Here is a 16,564-nt window from a genome sequence, read left to right as displayed (position 1 = left end):
TAAGGTAGGGATAAGGACAGACATTATTATTATTTCATAATAGATTCTTAATCCTTTGTTCTGTGAAGTGTTGACATTTTCATTAGAGTTAAAATATGTTGCATGTTTACAGAAAGCCTGAAATCTCCATATGTGGTCCTATCTATTTTAATTATTTGAATCATTAGAACATCTAAATTTTTGCTTAAGGGTACACGAATGTACCATTGAATCTGTTTTTAAGTTTTTTTCCAGTTTAATGTCTGAATCCAAATTCATAAAGAGTTGGAAAAATGAGATGTCTGAGCTATAGGATTCACAGGGATTTTATATGAAGCCTATTTAATCAGGATAACACTGTTATTAATATTCATAAAGTCAGCTGGAACACAAATGACAGGCAATGGAGCCTAAAATTTTTTACTTGTGAATTTATTAAAAACAGCTTAAAAAATTAATGGAATTTAAGTAAAGTTGACAAAAATGAAAATCTTATGTTAGCAGAAAAAAATCTTTATTGGAACTTTCTCTAAGACCATCTTGCATTGATATCTTTGACAGATTTCTTTGGTACTTAAAGAAGAAAGATGCATGAATGGTCATTTAAAAGGATTTAAACACATTGGCACATTAATTTTTACATGAATAATAAGTAGTTTCCAAAAGCAATTAACTCGCAGTGTACAAGGTTTGAATAGAAAAATAGGACTGTGACATGAAAGGGCAAAGCAAATGTGCTGTACATTTTAAACTTTTAATAATATGACTTCTTAAAATAATTTATTTCATTTCCACAGTAGGTAACGAAACAGTGAAGGTATTTGTGTATCGCTTGGGTTTGTTTTGAAATACACAGAGATCTGTCACAAAGAAATATTTTTATGTCAAAGTGCTATTGGTAAGGAGCATTTTCAGGTTTTTACAGTGATCAGGTGCTTTTGAATCAAGCTTTCTTACAGGCAGTTTACCTATGTGGAAAACAGTCATATACTGACCACAAGATGTGATTTTCTCCCATGTTTCTATATGCAGCACTGGAAAGTATTTGTTATTTCTGTAAAGGGTTAAATAGGTACATCTGGGGTTTCTTTCATTAGTAGGAACATACTGAATAATTTATATTCATATTTGTAGGTGGTTTGTGCTTAAATGTTTAGTGTGAATTTTACATGATTATTGTGTATTCTACAGGTAAGGACAAATTTATTTTATTTTTAGCTATATGTGTTGTTCAAGCAGTAGTCTTAACACTAACACAGGTTGAAGAAATAGTGAATAAGGAAATTAACTCTAGATTTAAAATTAACTCTAGGTTTTGGGTTACAATTTCATTTTCTTATTTTCAGTTTTGTCTCAGTCAACCAGTATATTTTATTTTAACCTCTAGCTTTCATTTCTTTTGATTATTAGATAGATTATTGACATAGTTTTCAAATTAAGGTAAAGCTTTAAAATAATTGTATTTAATTTTTCTGAAGATTCATCCCAGTAAAACCTTCATGTCCAGGCTATGATTGTTGTGGATGAGGCAAAGTTTAAGTCTATCTGAATAATTATGGTTCAATAAGTTTTGGTTCTAAAAATGTCTTGTGTTTAAAGTACCTACTGTAAAAGTACATTTTGAATGATATCTAAGTGTTGTGCAAAAATTAGATACCTGTTGTAGCGTTTGTGTTCAGAAAGTGCTATTTACATGCTTCATATATGGAATATTTTGGGAATATTTTGTGATTCTGTTTACTAACTTTTTTTTTTTAATACTATGGAAAGATTATTGCAAACCCGAGGGAGCCCCAATAAGTTTCTCTTTTTGACTTTGATCGTTAGGTTGTTTTAATCTGATACCAACAATGTTTTTATTTTCTGGATGTGCAAACCAGAAAATTTCATTAATTAGCAGAATATATTTCATCCATGGAGACAAAGTCTGTAAAATAAGCCTCTTGACAGAATTTCCAATAATTTCTGTGCCATAGCCTATTACTGTCAGGAGAGGGCAGCATTTTCCCACGTGAGGTACATGCCCTGCTTAGACTGTCAATGTTTCCTGTAATTACTCCCAGTATATTTGTTGCTTGCTTATGAATTAACTTGCATTTATGGAACTAAATCATTCCAATCATTTAATTACACCTGAGGAGCTGAACTATAATTGCTTGCTTCCAACTAGGATCTGATATGGCTTGAGCAGTATTAATTTGGTGTTTACTTTTCTGAGTGCTAAAAGCATTAAAATGATTGTGCAATGGGATTACATTTTACTAATTGCTGGCATTCATTAGCTGGGTAAATGGCGAGGAAGTATGACTGTATATTGTGGAGGGATAAAATTATGGTTTTAAATAGTATATTACTAGGCACATTAAGGCCCTAAGACATGTTTTAAAATACTCCAGAGGTTATTAAATACCATATTTTCTTCATGTCTTGCTATATGAATATCTTATTAAAATACTTCAATTATTATGAACCTTTTTGTGCAATATGTAGGGAAATGGCTTCATTGACAGAAACCTATTTCTTGATATTAATAACCTTCTATATTTTCAGCTAATCCAAAAGTAAATGAGGAACTTAGGAAAAGATTGCCAACTCCAAATCAACACAGTTACACAGAATTGAAAAAGAAACGTACAGCTTCATTTGAGAGATTCTTGTAAGGAACTCAGAGTTCTGCAATATGAGGTGAAGTTGTTTTTTTCTTGTTTTTGTTAAGACCTAAGGACATCAAATAATGCACATTTGTTTTTTATCATGTACATTTATGGTTAACAGCCCATATGAGCTAAATATGTATTTCTTGAATGCTTAATATGTTAGGGTTGAATCTTAAGTGCTTGCACAATTATACTTTTATTTTGTTGATTACAGTCTCAAAGATAAAAACTAAAACATCTGCCTTTTTGGTGTTGTATAGGAAAAGAATTTCTTCTGCTGCATTATTCTTTAGAACATATGTCTTGGGATAATATGCTTGAATTTTAAAGTGTGTACTTAATTCAATTATTTTTTTTTTAACGTTTACATTTATCAGCACAACTCTAGGTATTTTCATGATCCAGCCATTGCCTCTTCAAAGCACATATTGTATCTTTTTAGTAAATGTAGAAAAAATTTAGCTGTGAAAACACACAAAATAAGCATAACTATGTAGTTAAAGATGAAAAATTCTCCTTCATACAATACATTATAAAACAGGTACTTGAGTAAATAATAAAATTTGTGGTAAACTTGCTATATTAGTAATTACAAATTAACTTAGATTTCCTTGAGATATAGGATATAGTTCAATTTTTTATATACGGGAGAGCATATATTTTAAACTGAAAAAGCTACCCAATAAGCATAACATTTTACTATGCATCTTATTTTTGAGTATTTAGGGTTGTTTCTTGAACGTCTTTGATTATATGAAATATTGCAACTGTGTGATTAACTGTATGGTCTGAAGCAATATGTATGCAAATATTAGGATTGATTATTTAGTATTTAGAAAAACCTGCAAATTCAGAGTTGGAGTGGTCATGGACTGCTTTACCTGTATTTTATCCAGGAAATTAAAGCAGGAGAAAGAATGTCATAAAGTGCATACAACCATCTGAAATAATTACCAAAGCATGCAGTCTCGTAGCTTCCAGTGGGACCACTCAGTGTGATTTGGGCTCTGCTCAGCAGCATGCACTTCCAAGACCAGGCTCTAGAACCAGAAGACAAACTAATAGATTTTTCAATGAAGATGTTACATGCAACAGAAAGCTGAACCAAACTGTTATAAAAATTATACAGATATGTGGACAAAAAAAATATTTTACTGAGAAATAAGATTTAGTACTGACTATTAAAGTATACAAAGTTTATTGTCCTGCTATATATATTTTTAAATCATTTGTCTTGCAAATTTTCTGTCAAATGAAGGCAAAGTATAGGTGTGTTATATTGTTTCAAGTTTATTTATCTAGAATTTGCTTTATTTTAGCTCTGAAACCTTTAAGCAAAAACTGGACTCAGTGCCAGATCAAACAAGTTCAGAAGAACAAATGGAGAACTGGTCAAATGGTAAGGACTTTTAAGATATTAATAGGGAACCTCAGGTGTTCTACCAGTGCTAGGCAGTGACTGGAATGCATTTGTTCTTGCCGATATATGACTGACTTTGGAAGAAAAGAAAAAAAAACTACCGTACACTGCGTCTTAAGTATTTGGGGTAACAGGAGAGCAGCTACAGGAACGTAAATCATCAGCTTTATTTTTATTTTCTAGGTTGTTGATTTTTTTTTATAACTTTGAGAAATCTTAAATTAATTTAAATTCTTATTCTGTACATTGCACTTTCCAATCTTTTTTTCCTTAATAGGTTAACAACAAATCCAAAGTCTGTATTAAAGTAACTTTCTTGCTATTTGCGCCTTGCTAGAATATGATTAATCCATGTAATAATTTTAATGAATTTCTCATTATTACGTCAGCTGAATATAGACAGTAAGGTAAGCTTGATGGTAAAGGGGACCTTGGTTAACGTGGAATTTCCATGGTTCATGGAGCTTTATCTCTATCAGGATAGAAGAGTCTGGTTTATATTTTGATGACTAAAATTTTGCTCTCGGATACATTTTTCTCTGTTTCATGGCAGAAATTTTAAAAAAACCAAAAGCACTGACTTTGAGAACACATTATGTGACTGACTGATTTTACAGAAGGAAAGGCAGAAAGTAGCTTGTGGCTAGATAATAATATGTAGGCTGAAGAAGGAGAATGACACCAGGAAGCAGACTTTCAGCAGTGTTTTGTTTTTTTGTTTTTTTTTTCAGTTAGTGGCTATTTGTAGGTTTAAAAACAAACAAACAAACAAGGAATAGGTGTGTCAATGTCAAATGTGCCTCCTGTATTAGAGTCTGATAGCATCTTGTATATTTCCTTGTTTGTAATTTTATACTATGTGTTCTTTCTTAAAACATAATAAATGTTAATATGCTCATGAAAACTATTCTTTAGCAGAAGAAAACACTGTCTTGGAGATGATGCATTTCCTACATATGTAAAGGAATTTCTATCTGTATTACTGTGTATAATGAAGTACTTGTAGACCCCTTTTCATGGAATTTTGAGCTATTACTCAGTGAAGTTAAAAATGTTTTTGAGTCATATGCTCTGAAAGTAAAAATAGTCATAGTGGAGTAACTTAGTGGAGAATTGTACTCTCTCAATTTATACTTTTAAAATGTGTAATGGCTTAATCATATTCAGTATTTTTAGACCTTTAGGGGTCAGCATACCCTCAGAATGGTTCAAAAGGTTAACTTTTCCAAAGTAGGACAGTGAATACCATAAACTGATTCTCTGTGAAATATTTTCTGACTAATTGCAAGAAATGGCATTCTGCTGCTGCTCACAGATGTTTTAAAAAAGGGGTAGATACTGAGTTTTGAGTGTATTATTTTTCTGATGCATGAGGTTAATATTTTGTGCTGTTTAGAAAGCTATTTCTTCCAAGCTAACACATATTTGTCTATCCAATAATAGTTGTTATATGGACAAAATGAAGTTATATACTTTTTTTAGATCAGTTATTGATGGGTCACAAAATTCTTTATGCTTTTGTTCCTAGGGAAGTTAGAAAAGGGGATTATGGATAAATCTCATGTCATCATAGTGGTTTGGATGAGACTTCTTTTTCCTTACAATTCTATTTGGGTATTAGCAGATAAATTATATTTTCTTATCATAAAGATAATAGATAAATTACAGCAACATAATATTCAATATGTGCCCTTCGTATATATTCTGGTGCATGTTCTCACTGAACTAGATTGAACTAAATCAAAGTAACTTTTAGTCTTCTGCTTAAATGTCTATATTGAAGCATATACCTCTTTGTGTTCCACTTGCTTTGTCATCCATATTATCTTCCCTTTTTGCAGCTGGTACTGTACTGTATCTAGTTGTTCCGCACTTGGAAATGTAAAGGCTGTTTTTAGAATAACTCTATAATGACTTATTGATTTATTTATTTTTTTTGTAATATACTGAAATATTGGAGGTTAAATTATTCGTCAGAAAATAAGGATGGTAAAGCACGTCTGAGATTAAGTCCAGCTGACTAGGTGAAAATTCAGTCAAGCAATGAGAATAAAAAAAAAAAAAACAGCAAAAAGTGTTAGGTGCAGAGAAGTGGTACATTTATGTCAGTTATGTGGGATAATATGTAACCTCTTAAAAGTTGTTATGAAAGAGTATAGTTGTTTAAAAAGAGTATATCTGAAGTGTTTGATACTTGAAATTTTCTTTTAACTTTCTGTGTTGTTTGGAATGTCATATGGCTGTGTGGATTGAAGACATTTGTCTCTGGTCTGGTATTTTAGGAAGAGTTAAAGAGCATTCTGTTTGCAAGGCTAGTTATTTTGGGTTTGTGCCTAATTTAAATGTGCTGTTTATCTCCACAGCACCTAGTTTTTAATAGGAGGATAGAGACTTTTAATTTCTTTCTAAGAATACTTGAGAGAATGTATCAGGAGCATGGGCAGCAGGCCAGTGAAGACTGTAATTTCCAAATAAAAAATACTCAGGATCCAAGCTAGAAAGTCTAGGAAGGTAGTCCATTATAAAAATAAACTTGTGGTGAACAGGTGCATATCTTTGCATTGCAGTGGTGGTGTGGGGGAAGAACATTGCACCTGGGTGGAGTTGATACTTAAGCAGGGTTTACATGCATGATAAGAACTACACAGATATTAATACTGTGAAAACCCAAAAGGGAATCTGAAATTGGGTGCCTTTCATACCTGTACATACCTTCAGGACTCAATATGTCAATTTTGCAAAAGAGTTGACAGGATAGGAAAGTGGTGAGTGTTGCAAATACTGGAGGTCAATTTGTGTATCATTTGACTCATATCATGTACTGTGTTTGAATGGGTGCAGCAGTACTTCTGCATTACATAGTCTTCATTAATGTAATGTTTTTCCTTGTGTCATTTTTTTGAGCATCTATTATATTCAAGGACAGAGCAGAAATTAGATAAAGTCTTAGAATATCATGACTGTTCTGTCTATTTTGACAACAAAATTATACTTTTATTGATTCCAAAATGAAAAGCATTGTATAATTATTTGGACTATCCTAAAGCAAGATAACAGATTATTTTTAATGGCAAAGTGGTTTGTTCCTTAGAAGGTGGTTATTATATTTTTTTCAAGTATAGAAATAAGTAAATACTTATTTCTAAAACATTAAGGCACATATTAAAATGTAAGTCAATGAACCAGTCTTAACTGTAAGAACTTTATATCAGCTCTTAATTACGATCCGTAGAGACACTGACACTGTAACTTTCCTTTGAAAGAATGTTTGTGCACCTTGTAAAAATACTTTTAAATTGCTTGTCTGGAAGCTCTCATTCAGAAGAGACTCTAGCTTTAAAGAGATGTGATAGTTTAGATTGAAACAGACCTGCAGAATCAGCTTGTGCAGGAAAATCTGAGAAGTGTTTATCTTGTGGTGAGCTGTTGCTTTACAGTCTTGCTCTCATCAGGAAAAATAGAAAAGGAAAACAGATATGAATGTACAAGTTATATACATATAGCTGCTCAGACACTTGTGCATGTGATAAGCTTATGTGTAGATAATTGTCTTAATTGCATTGTGTGTTTCTGCATGCATTGGTCTTGCATGAATGCATGGTGCTTACTGTTGAGAATCTGGCCACAGCTTTCCGTGTATTGTCATGGTCTTGACCATGTATATGGCAGTGTATTGCTTACACAAATATTACAGTCCTTATGTCATGTAGTCAATAATATTCAGGAACTAAAACCTCTCTAGAAATATTTTTACATTTACTTACTCCCATTTAGAAATTCCATTATCAGACATCCCTTCTGCTTTTGTGGTAATTGAGGCAATGTACAGGCAATGGGACATATGCACAGGTTAAGTAAAATGCATCATCTTGCTAACTTCCTAGGAATGAAACTCCTGTTCTTCACCATGTATTTTTAGGCTATCTTATTAGAAGCAGTGAGATTTTGTAGTTCTGTGGTGATTTTAATGTACTTTGCCTATTTGGTTTTATGGTAGTAATTACAAGGGCTTTTTGTGTGGAATTACTGTTGTGTGACTTTAACACATGCACTAACACACATACATACAGAAAGATGAAAGGGTAAAGGAGGCTTTGAGAGTAATGCAGTGGTGTAAAGAGTTTTCATCTGATGCCTTAGTTGGGTCGAAAAGTAACTGATTGTAAAGATTCTGCTTCCCATTTCACCAGAATTCATCAATTACAGATATAAACTCTCTAAATCTGAAGCCCTTCCTCCAAGGCTACAGTGAAGGCAAAATGAACCGTACTTGTCATATTGAAGACTCTGTCCTTTTACATGCCTCAACAGGAGATACTGTGAGGCTGTTCTTTCTCTCTTTCCCTTTTTAGCAATACAGAGTGCTGTTTACCTGGGAAAGAAAGAAGACCTGGATGTTGCATGGATGTGTATGCAGAAGAATGTTACAATATGCAGAGAGGCAGAGTCCCCTCCATCCATGTGGCTCAATTGATTAGTGTCTCCCATGTATGCTGTGCTTGCAGCCTCAAACTCAGAGTGTGTTAGCTGTCAAACATGCCCTTGCAAAGTGGCAAGGGTAGTTTAAGGTTTCTCTTCACAGTACAGGAGGCAGAGAGGTTGAAAGGGTGGTCTCACAGGAGTCAAACATAAGAAGAATGGCTGTCTCTCCTTTCTCCATTCCATTTCTTTCCTTGTACATTTTGAATGGCTAAATACAGTGCATTTCTGGCTGGGCCGCAAGCAGCCTCATCAGAAGCACAATTAGGTATCCAGTATCTGCATGACATTAGTGTTGCGATTATGATTTTGTTAAACCCTTCACGGTATACTGAAAATGTGTAGTGCCTTATCTGCACTGAGTACTGCAAGCACTAACAATGGGGAGAATGTACACCTTGAAGTATTGCACGTTTAATTGCTGAAGTGTTTAAAGTATGAGTGCTGCTAACTTCAGTATGTCTTGAAATGTGCTTCAAGGAGAGCAGCACTTATTACCATGATAATTTTAATGTAGTGCTTCAGAAGACCTAGCACAAGTGCAAGAGGAATTTAGTTATTTTCTTCTTTATAGATCTTCATTGCTTCTATTATAATAACAAATAGAATGAAGCTTAAGTTCAGAGCAAAGACATAACAAAGTTTATTACGAAAAGATTCTCCAGGGAGTGCATTGGAGTCTCTTATCTGAAAGTTCACTAGCATCTTTAGTAGACCATTTACTCAGAGTAAAGGGTGTGTGAGCAAGGTGTCTTGGTGGCACTTTATGCAATGACCTTTATTTTATGTTGGACACTTAAAATTACAATATTTTGCTTCACATCTAAAGCTGTTTTTTCCTGGGATTTTGTTGAGAACTCTAATTCAGCAAAGGCTTAGTTGTTTGTTTGTGGTAGGGGAGGTTGAGTACATTTGGATAAGAGAATTTTCACTATAATTAGTGGGCATCAGGAAACATCATCCTGGCTAGATAAAACTGAGTTCTGGAACATTAAGATTTAAATAATGGAAGGGGATATATATGAAAGCAATTGTCTGGTATGACAATAACAAAAGAAAAATGGTGTGGGAGCATTTACTTTGTTTTTAGCTGGTTTAGAAAACATAAACTCAGCATGCTTAGTAAAACTCTAGCAGACACTATGTTTGGAAATTATGTAATGACTCCATATAGGCTGTAATGATATCCTGAAACCCTGTATTTAAACTAACCTGAATTACAATGAGAGATAAACAGAATATTTACCCATCCCTTATGAGCTGCTGCTGATATGTAAATTTATTCTTCTACTTTGCACAAATATACTTTTGAGCTACTGCTTAAACACTTCAAGGTCCTTAGCCAAACAGTTTTAATGATGCCTCCAGTATTATAAAAGTGTGACATTTGATGAATGCCTTGTATAGTTGTGATATCAGGGAAAGTGTAAACAAAAAACACACATCAAGTCATCGTGCAACACCTAGATAATTTATAATTTTACTGTTTATATCCATCTTGACATTTTTTATCTGCCAAAGGCAGGTTTCATTTGGAATCTTAATCTGAGATTTATTTGGTGGATCTGGAAATTATAGCTAGAGTTCCCACAGGAAATGGTCCATCTACCAACAGATTAAATGGCAGTCCTGCAGTTGTTAAGGGAGCTCTGCATTTAACACACATGCATACTCATTCAGTCAGCACTGTGGAGAAAAATTAAAGTAGTAACCCAGGTTTAGGAACAATGTAGCTAAAAAGTCCCATATTTGCTGAATGACAAAGGGTTATATAGCAGCATTTCATTTTATTATTCGTGCTTGAATTTCGTGTTTGCTTTGTTGAGTCTGCTGACGAATACTAATAAATGCCTGCAACAATCCAGACGAGAGATGCCTGGCAACAAAGCTATGCGGTGGACCTCCCTGATCTTCTCCAGTTCACAACCTGACCTTTTGAAAAATTGGCTGGGCTAAGCTGCAGAATTTGGGTGTAATGGTTATTGTTAACTCCAGCTTTAGGATTTATTAATTTGTGTGATCAAGACTTACCTATACTTCAAAGTTTCAAAAGACCAAGCGCAATCATCCATCCATTAGAACTAACGTGTTTCAGTGAATCCCACTTAGTATCTGCCTAGAAATTCTGCTGTTTTGATTTATTCACAATATAAAAATACTTTTTCAAGTGTGAGACCAATCTAATGAAAATCTGGTATCTTCTCAGCCACTAATATTTTAAAATAACAATATGTTAATGAATTGCAAATGGAGAGTGGAATGCCAAAGGAAATGTCTGATATTTACACATTAATAAATGCATCACGATTAACTGCAGTGAATTCCAAAATAATGATTGTCTGCATGTTTTAAAGACTTATTTTAAGACTATTTTAAATATTCACCATTTTGTACACAATTGATGCTTAGATGCAAAATAGGAGGGCAAAAGACTTAGTGAGAGAGATAAGTGAGGGGAAACATCATTACTAAAGTTGTCAGAATCCTTGGAGTATGGTAAAAAATTGCATTTGCAGAATAACTCTGACTGTTCTTAATCTCCTTCTAAATTTATTTCTTTATGAAGGGTGTTGCCAGGATTCCACACAAGTACAGGTGAATAAAGGAGCATTCAAAGTAATACAGATGTCCCCCTGCTTGAATTCCTCACACATCATGAATTCACTGTTCTATTTAGATTCCTTTAAGGAATAAAAAAACCCCAAACCCATTAAACTTCTGAGTTTCATCTGTATTTTAGTAGACAAAATATTTTCAAGCTTCTTTTTTTTGTGTGTGTGTATGTGTCATGTGATGAAGAGCAAACTAAGACATTAATGCACAACATAGCCTAGGCTGTTCTTACTTCATTTGCAGAGAGCTCTATCAATAAAATTCCAAAAAGAATACCCTGTTCTCTTTGGGCATGACTTTTGGACAACTTAAATGCTTAGCTTTAGCCAGAGATCAAGCATTTGAATTGTATTATTCTGCTAACCTGACTTCTACGCTAGTTGTGATTGCTTTGAAGTTCTCCATGTTAGAACAATAGTCAGTATGGGGAAAAAAAAATAAAAAATGGCCATGTAATTTCTTCTGACCACTATTGAAATTGCAGGAAGTTTGTGTATACTGTACACTGCATGTCTGTCTCCTAATATCGAAATACTGTCACGTGAACGAAAATTATCATCAAGGAATGTGGAAGGATAACAATTTAGTTACTTGAAATTTCTCTTAACATTGACACAATCAAAAAATTATTTTTATCATTTGTAAGTAAAAATGGCAATTTTATTTTTCTTGAAGTCTAATTAAAATGAGTTGCTAAAGCCACTCTGAGCAGGAGAGAGAATTTGAGGCCTCTGAGGCAGGAGCAGGGCCACCAGTAATGTAGCACAAGCTCCAAGATACAGGCATGGATGTGGACTTCTGCAGTTTTACTTTTTCCATGACTCAATGACTTTGATCCAGTTATTTCATGCTGGTTTAAAGTGACTGTCATAGTCACTTATGCATCCTTTATAAAATATCTGAGAGAGTTTCCAGAAAATGTTTTCAAGGCTTATTTCAGTGAACCTCTGTCATTTGTTTCTTTAATAAGAGCAGTTATTTGATCTCAGTGTAAAATCCAGCACCTTTCTGAGTAAGAGTTACTGAGAAGTAAGTTGATAGTCCTTATTCCTCTGATTTGAACTGTGGTGCTATCAGCAGAGCCCACAGTTACGTAACATTGGGGCACTGAGTATACAATGCATCTGCAATTTCTCTTCGTTACTGCCAAGGGCTTGGCTGGTTTTATGTGGCATTTTAGCTAGGCAGAGCACTGAAAAATAAAAGGAATTAGCTTTGTATTGCAAAACTACTCTAAGTTCAGTCTTCAGTTGTTATCAGGTTGCTGTGACTGCCATTCTGTTGTGCTACAGAAGTGATTCAGTGAAATCTTAGAACCTACTGAAAAATCATCTTAAGCTTTGCCCAGTTTTCTTTAAACATTAGAAAAAGTGTGTCATGAAGGGACAACATTTTGCTGTTAGTTGCAGTTTACTGGTACTCAGTATACTATGCTGCCCTGAAGTGGCCTAAACAATTGCTAATGTAAATAAATCTGTAGTAAGTCCAAAGGTAAGTAAAGCTGCACATTTTCTTGTTTGTTTGTTTTGGAGAAAATGTATGTTGATCTTGTACTTTTGTACTGAGCTTTTGTAATTGTTTTCCAGAAACAGGAATTACATTTTTTCTTGAAAATTAAGTACAGCATCTTTTCTTGGGATTAACTCTGAAACTTACTTGCAGATTGTGAGAAAGATAAAATAGTGAGGAAAAACTAAAAAGAAAAAAAGAAAAAAAAACAAACCCTTGACCCCTTGAGATATGGATGTCAGTCATGTATGTTGCATCTGTATCAACTCAAATACAAATGAAAAGGCAATAACAGGCATTCTGAAAATGCAGAAAACCTAAACCAACTCCTTCCACTTACGCCAGGCAATAGGATCATATTTCTTCCACCAGCCTCATTTTCTTTCTTAGCATATTCATGCTCTGAAAATCCTTTAATTTTGGTTTCCCATTCATTTTCAGGATTTGTGCTTTTTAATCATTCAGTAAGGAGTGAACTGTTCAGCAGTCTGAGTCTTTCACAGTCATTCTGTTTGGTAAAAGTTCTAGTAATTATACAGCCATGTGAATGACTGTTTGTCTGACAAAAAGGCTGAGTCATCGTTTTCAGCTCATGGAGGAATATTCAGCTATGGTACTAATTTCATTTACATAGCTAGAAAGATTAGTGGCCATCAAGTTCAAGTTTTCATAGCTATATATAATAAATAGAAGCCAAATCTAAGAATTCAAATCCAGTGGCAGTAGATCTTACAAACTTTAAAGAATTCTATAATCCATATATAGACTCCTATATAGGCAATGTAGCAAGTAGGGACAAATGAAAGTATTTTCAGATTGTAGTAAGTGTGCCCTTTTATTCTAGTGGGAATAAGTTAGTTTGGTGTGGGGGCAGGGTGTCTCTTTGTTTTCATAGTTTTGTTGGATAGTGAATACCTCTTCATATTTGAAATTAAAAGGTTTTGGTATTGTAAAACACAAAAAAAACATAGAAATTGAAGCTGTATTGTTGTTTAGACTGAGAAGAAGAAATACATGATTAACAGTAAATTAGAGCTTGTCAATAACTGAATTTTGGGGGCTTTTAGTAGTTGAGGTTGCAGTTAATTCCTCAAATGTAGCACAATGTTTTGTTCTACATTTTTCCAAATTTTCTTAATCTGACAGTGTCACATAGGAAGAGTAAGCTACTGAGTTTGCACTCAGCTTTGCTCACACTCCCAGAGTGGCTCATTCTCTTCCTTCCTGCTTTTGCACTTTTTCCTATTCTGCCTCTTAATGCCATCCCTCTAGGGGTTCATTCATGCAGTCTTTTGCAGACAGATGGAAACATGCTTTGTCTGTGCTACAAACCAGCTTAAAACTAATACTAGGAAGCTATAGGTAGCAAGTGGTAAGTACTATTACACTTTAAGCTGGTTTGGAGCACCAGCGACTTCCAATGTCCCCATACTTATCTGCAGGCAGATCAGCAGCTAACCATGTATTCTGCAGTGCTGCATGCATGTTCTGTTGGATTTTTGTTTGTTTGTTTTCCTGTATTGTTATTCTGCAGAGATCCCCTGCAAACCTCTGAGGTATCAGTGCAATTTGACTAGTGGGGTGCAGAAAGACTGCAAACAGGGGGATGGAGGTACCCACCCATCTTCTGCTCGGATAATGGGACTGCTGAATACGATGAGTGGTGTAACAAGGGAAGCTACTGCCTCCATAACCTCCCAGATGAATTTGCACCTTCTGTGCACTTACATCTTCAACCTTTCTTTCTATATTATCAGTGTCTGTACAGGATTATTTGGTCCTCCACTTCTAAGAAGCTATGAAAAATAGGTCTGCATGCAAAATGTGTTAGCTTCAGTGTTTTTACTTGACTTTCTAACCACTCCCAGCATAACAACATTGAATGCTGTTCTGCCTTTACAATTGCAAACTATGTCAGCCTTATCTTCCCCTTATGTCCCTCACAATCAATTCCCAGCTTTAATTCTAGTGTCTTTATATTCCTTCTTCCTAACATTTGCTTTTCTTTCCCTCAATGTGAACAAGCTATTCATTCAAGATAAATACATACAGAAGATCAGCTGTTCGGCTTCTCCCTGTAGTGAAATATTAATCTGGGCTACTGAACTTGTTCTATTTTATATGGAAAATAAGTTGTTTAGTATATTCAAGAATCAGAATCAGTGGTGGGGATACCACTTAATGAAAACTACAGCATTTTTTCCCAAGCTTGCAAGGCTGTTTTACACTTTCTCTGATGCTCCTTGTGCAGCCTGATTATTGCAAATGCTACTTACTCCCCAGTGTGTCTCTGCAGCATTGGTAATTAATGCACAGTACAATTTGCAGGAGGCGGGAGGAAAAGCACTAAAGTACATTGATTAATATTGCCACTTAGTTTAACAGCAAGACAAGTTACCATGTACTAAAGCCTAAATTATTCAAGTGGGTGCTATATAAGGAATAAAGGGGTTTTAAAAATAAAAGTGCTCATTGATCTGTCCATGTTCAAAATGTCTTCCCCAAATCATTCTGCTGACAGATTTAGCATGTTGACAAAAAAAGTATGCATTATAGCTTTATTAAACAAGTACAAACCTCTAACCTCAATGCCCTTGGGCAGAGTGTTTCCAATTCTGAATGGAGGAAGCTGCTATCATCTTCTCTGTTACAAAGCCAGTAGGGGGAAAAAAATAGATCCTCTGTATTCCATCTAACATTTCTGGGAATGCCACTTACAGCCTTGCTGTGATGCTGCTTGGTCTTACCTATGTGCTTGTGGGAATTGAATCTGGATGAAAAGGTGTGCTGCAAATGTGAGTTGCTTAAAGAAGTAGTGTTAGCATTAATAAATGGCAACGCAGGTTTAGTCCCATTTTAAATTATTTCTTTTCCATCTGCTGTAATTTACAGCTGGGGGCATAAAAATCCATAACTTGACATGGCCTAAGGATTTAGATCAGCTGCTAATGCAGATGTTTTCCTCATCATGCAAACATGTTTACTTCATTCTGGTAAGAAAATAAATAGGTATCTGTCTGCTGACTTAATCTGTCACCTAAAGAGCTTTTCTGCTTTTGGGAGCTCATGTTCAGGATATTATAAAAAGGCTGCTGTGACTCATCTGAACTTCTGTAACTCTCTACTGCTCTTCCACATAGACACCACTGATACTGTTGGGATGATCTATGATTGATACTATGGGAATGACTATATCTGTGAATATATGGCTGTGGAGTGATGATCAATGTCATGGGAACTCACATGTTATATTTGATCTTGTCACTAAGAGGGAAGGGCATGGAAGAGGACTGGGAGAAGCAGATGATAACTGGAAGAAACCTTGTGTTCCCTGGTCCTCCTTGGGGCCTAAAACAATGCTGATAATCTGCTGCAGAGACAACAGCAGGACACAAGTGATCTAGGAGATTGCTGGAGGCCACTGATGACAGTTTCTTTACACAAATGATTGAGGTGCTGACACGGAAGGGTGCTCTTCTGGATCTGATACTTATTAACAAGGAAGAACTGGTTGTTGATATCAAGCTGCGGGGCAGCCTTGGCTGCACTTAGCATGTGGTGGTAGGGTTCAGAATCCTGAGAGGAGGAAGCTGGACAAAAAGCAGGACCTCAGCTGTGGACTTCAGAAGAACAGACTTTGGCCTCCTGAGAAGTCTGCCTGGAAGAATCCCACAGGATACAGTGGTGGAGAGAAGAGAGATCCAAGAGAGATGATTGATATTCAAAAATAGTCTGTTCTAATAAGAAGGAAAGAAAACAGTGTTATTTTCATTGTCTTGGGTAATGCTTTTGACTCTGTATCCCATAATATCCTAATGCAGAAGCAAAGTATGGGTAACATAACTAAACTGTGAGGTTGGTTGAAAACTAGCTGAATGTCATCAGGCCTGGATGGTGTTTATCAGTT

General features: G+C 34.9%; 1 protein-coding gene across 1 annotated transcript in view; it reads left to right on the top strand.

The window, feature by feature from the left end:
- Positions 1-16,564, top strand: part of MIPOL1 (mirror-image polydactyly 1) — a 158,611-nt gene that overhangs the window by 3,743 nt on the left and 138,304 nt on the right. Inside the window, exon 4 of the mRNA XM_013129022.3 lies at positions 3,956-4,035. Within this exon, the coding sequence (XP_012984476.2) occupies positions 3,956-4,035 (80 nt within the window). The remainder of the gene's footprint in view (positions 1-3,955; positions 4,036-16,564) is intronic.

Source organism: Melopsittacus undulatus, chromosome 4, assembly GCF_012275295.1.
Source record: "Melopsittacus undulatus isolate bMelUnd1 chromosome 4, bMelUnd1.mat.Z, whole genome shotgun sequence".
NCBI classification, from domain to species: domain Eukaryota; kingdom Metazoa; phylum Chordata; class Aves; order Psittaciformes; family Psittaculidae; genus Melopsittacus; species Melopsittacus undulatus.
This window is presented reverse-complemented; position numbering and strand designations above follow the sequence as displayed.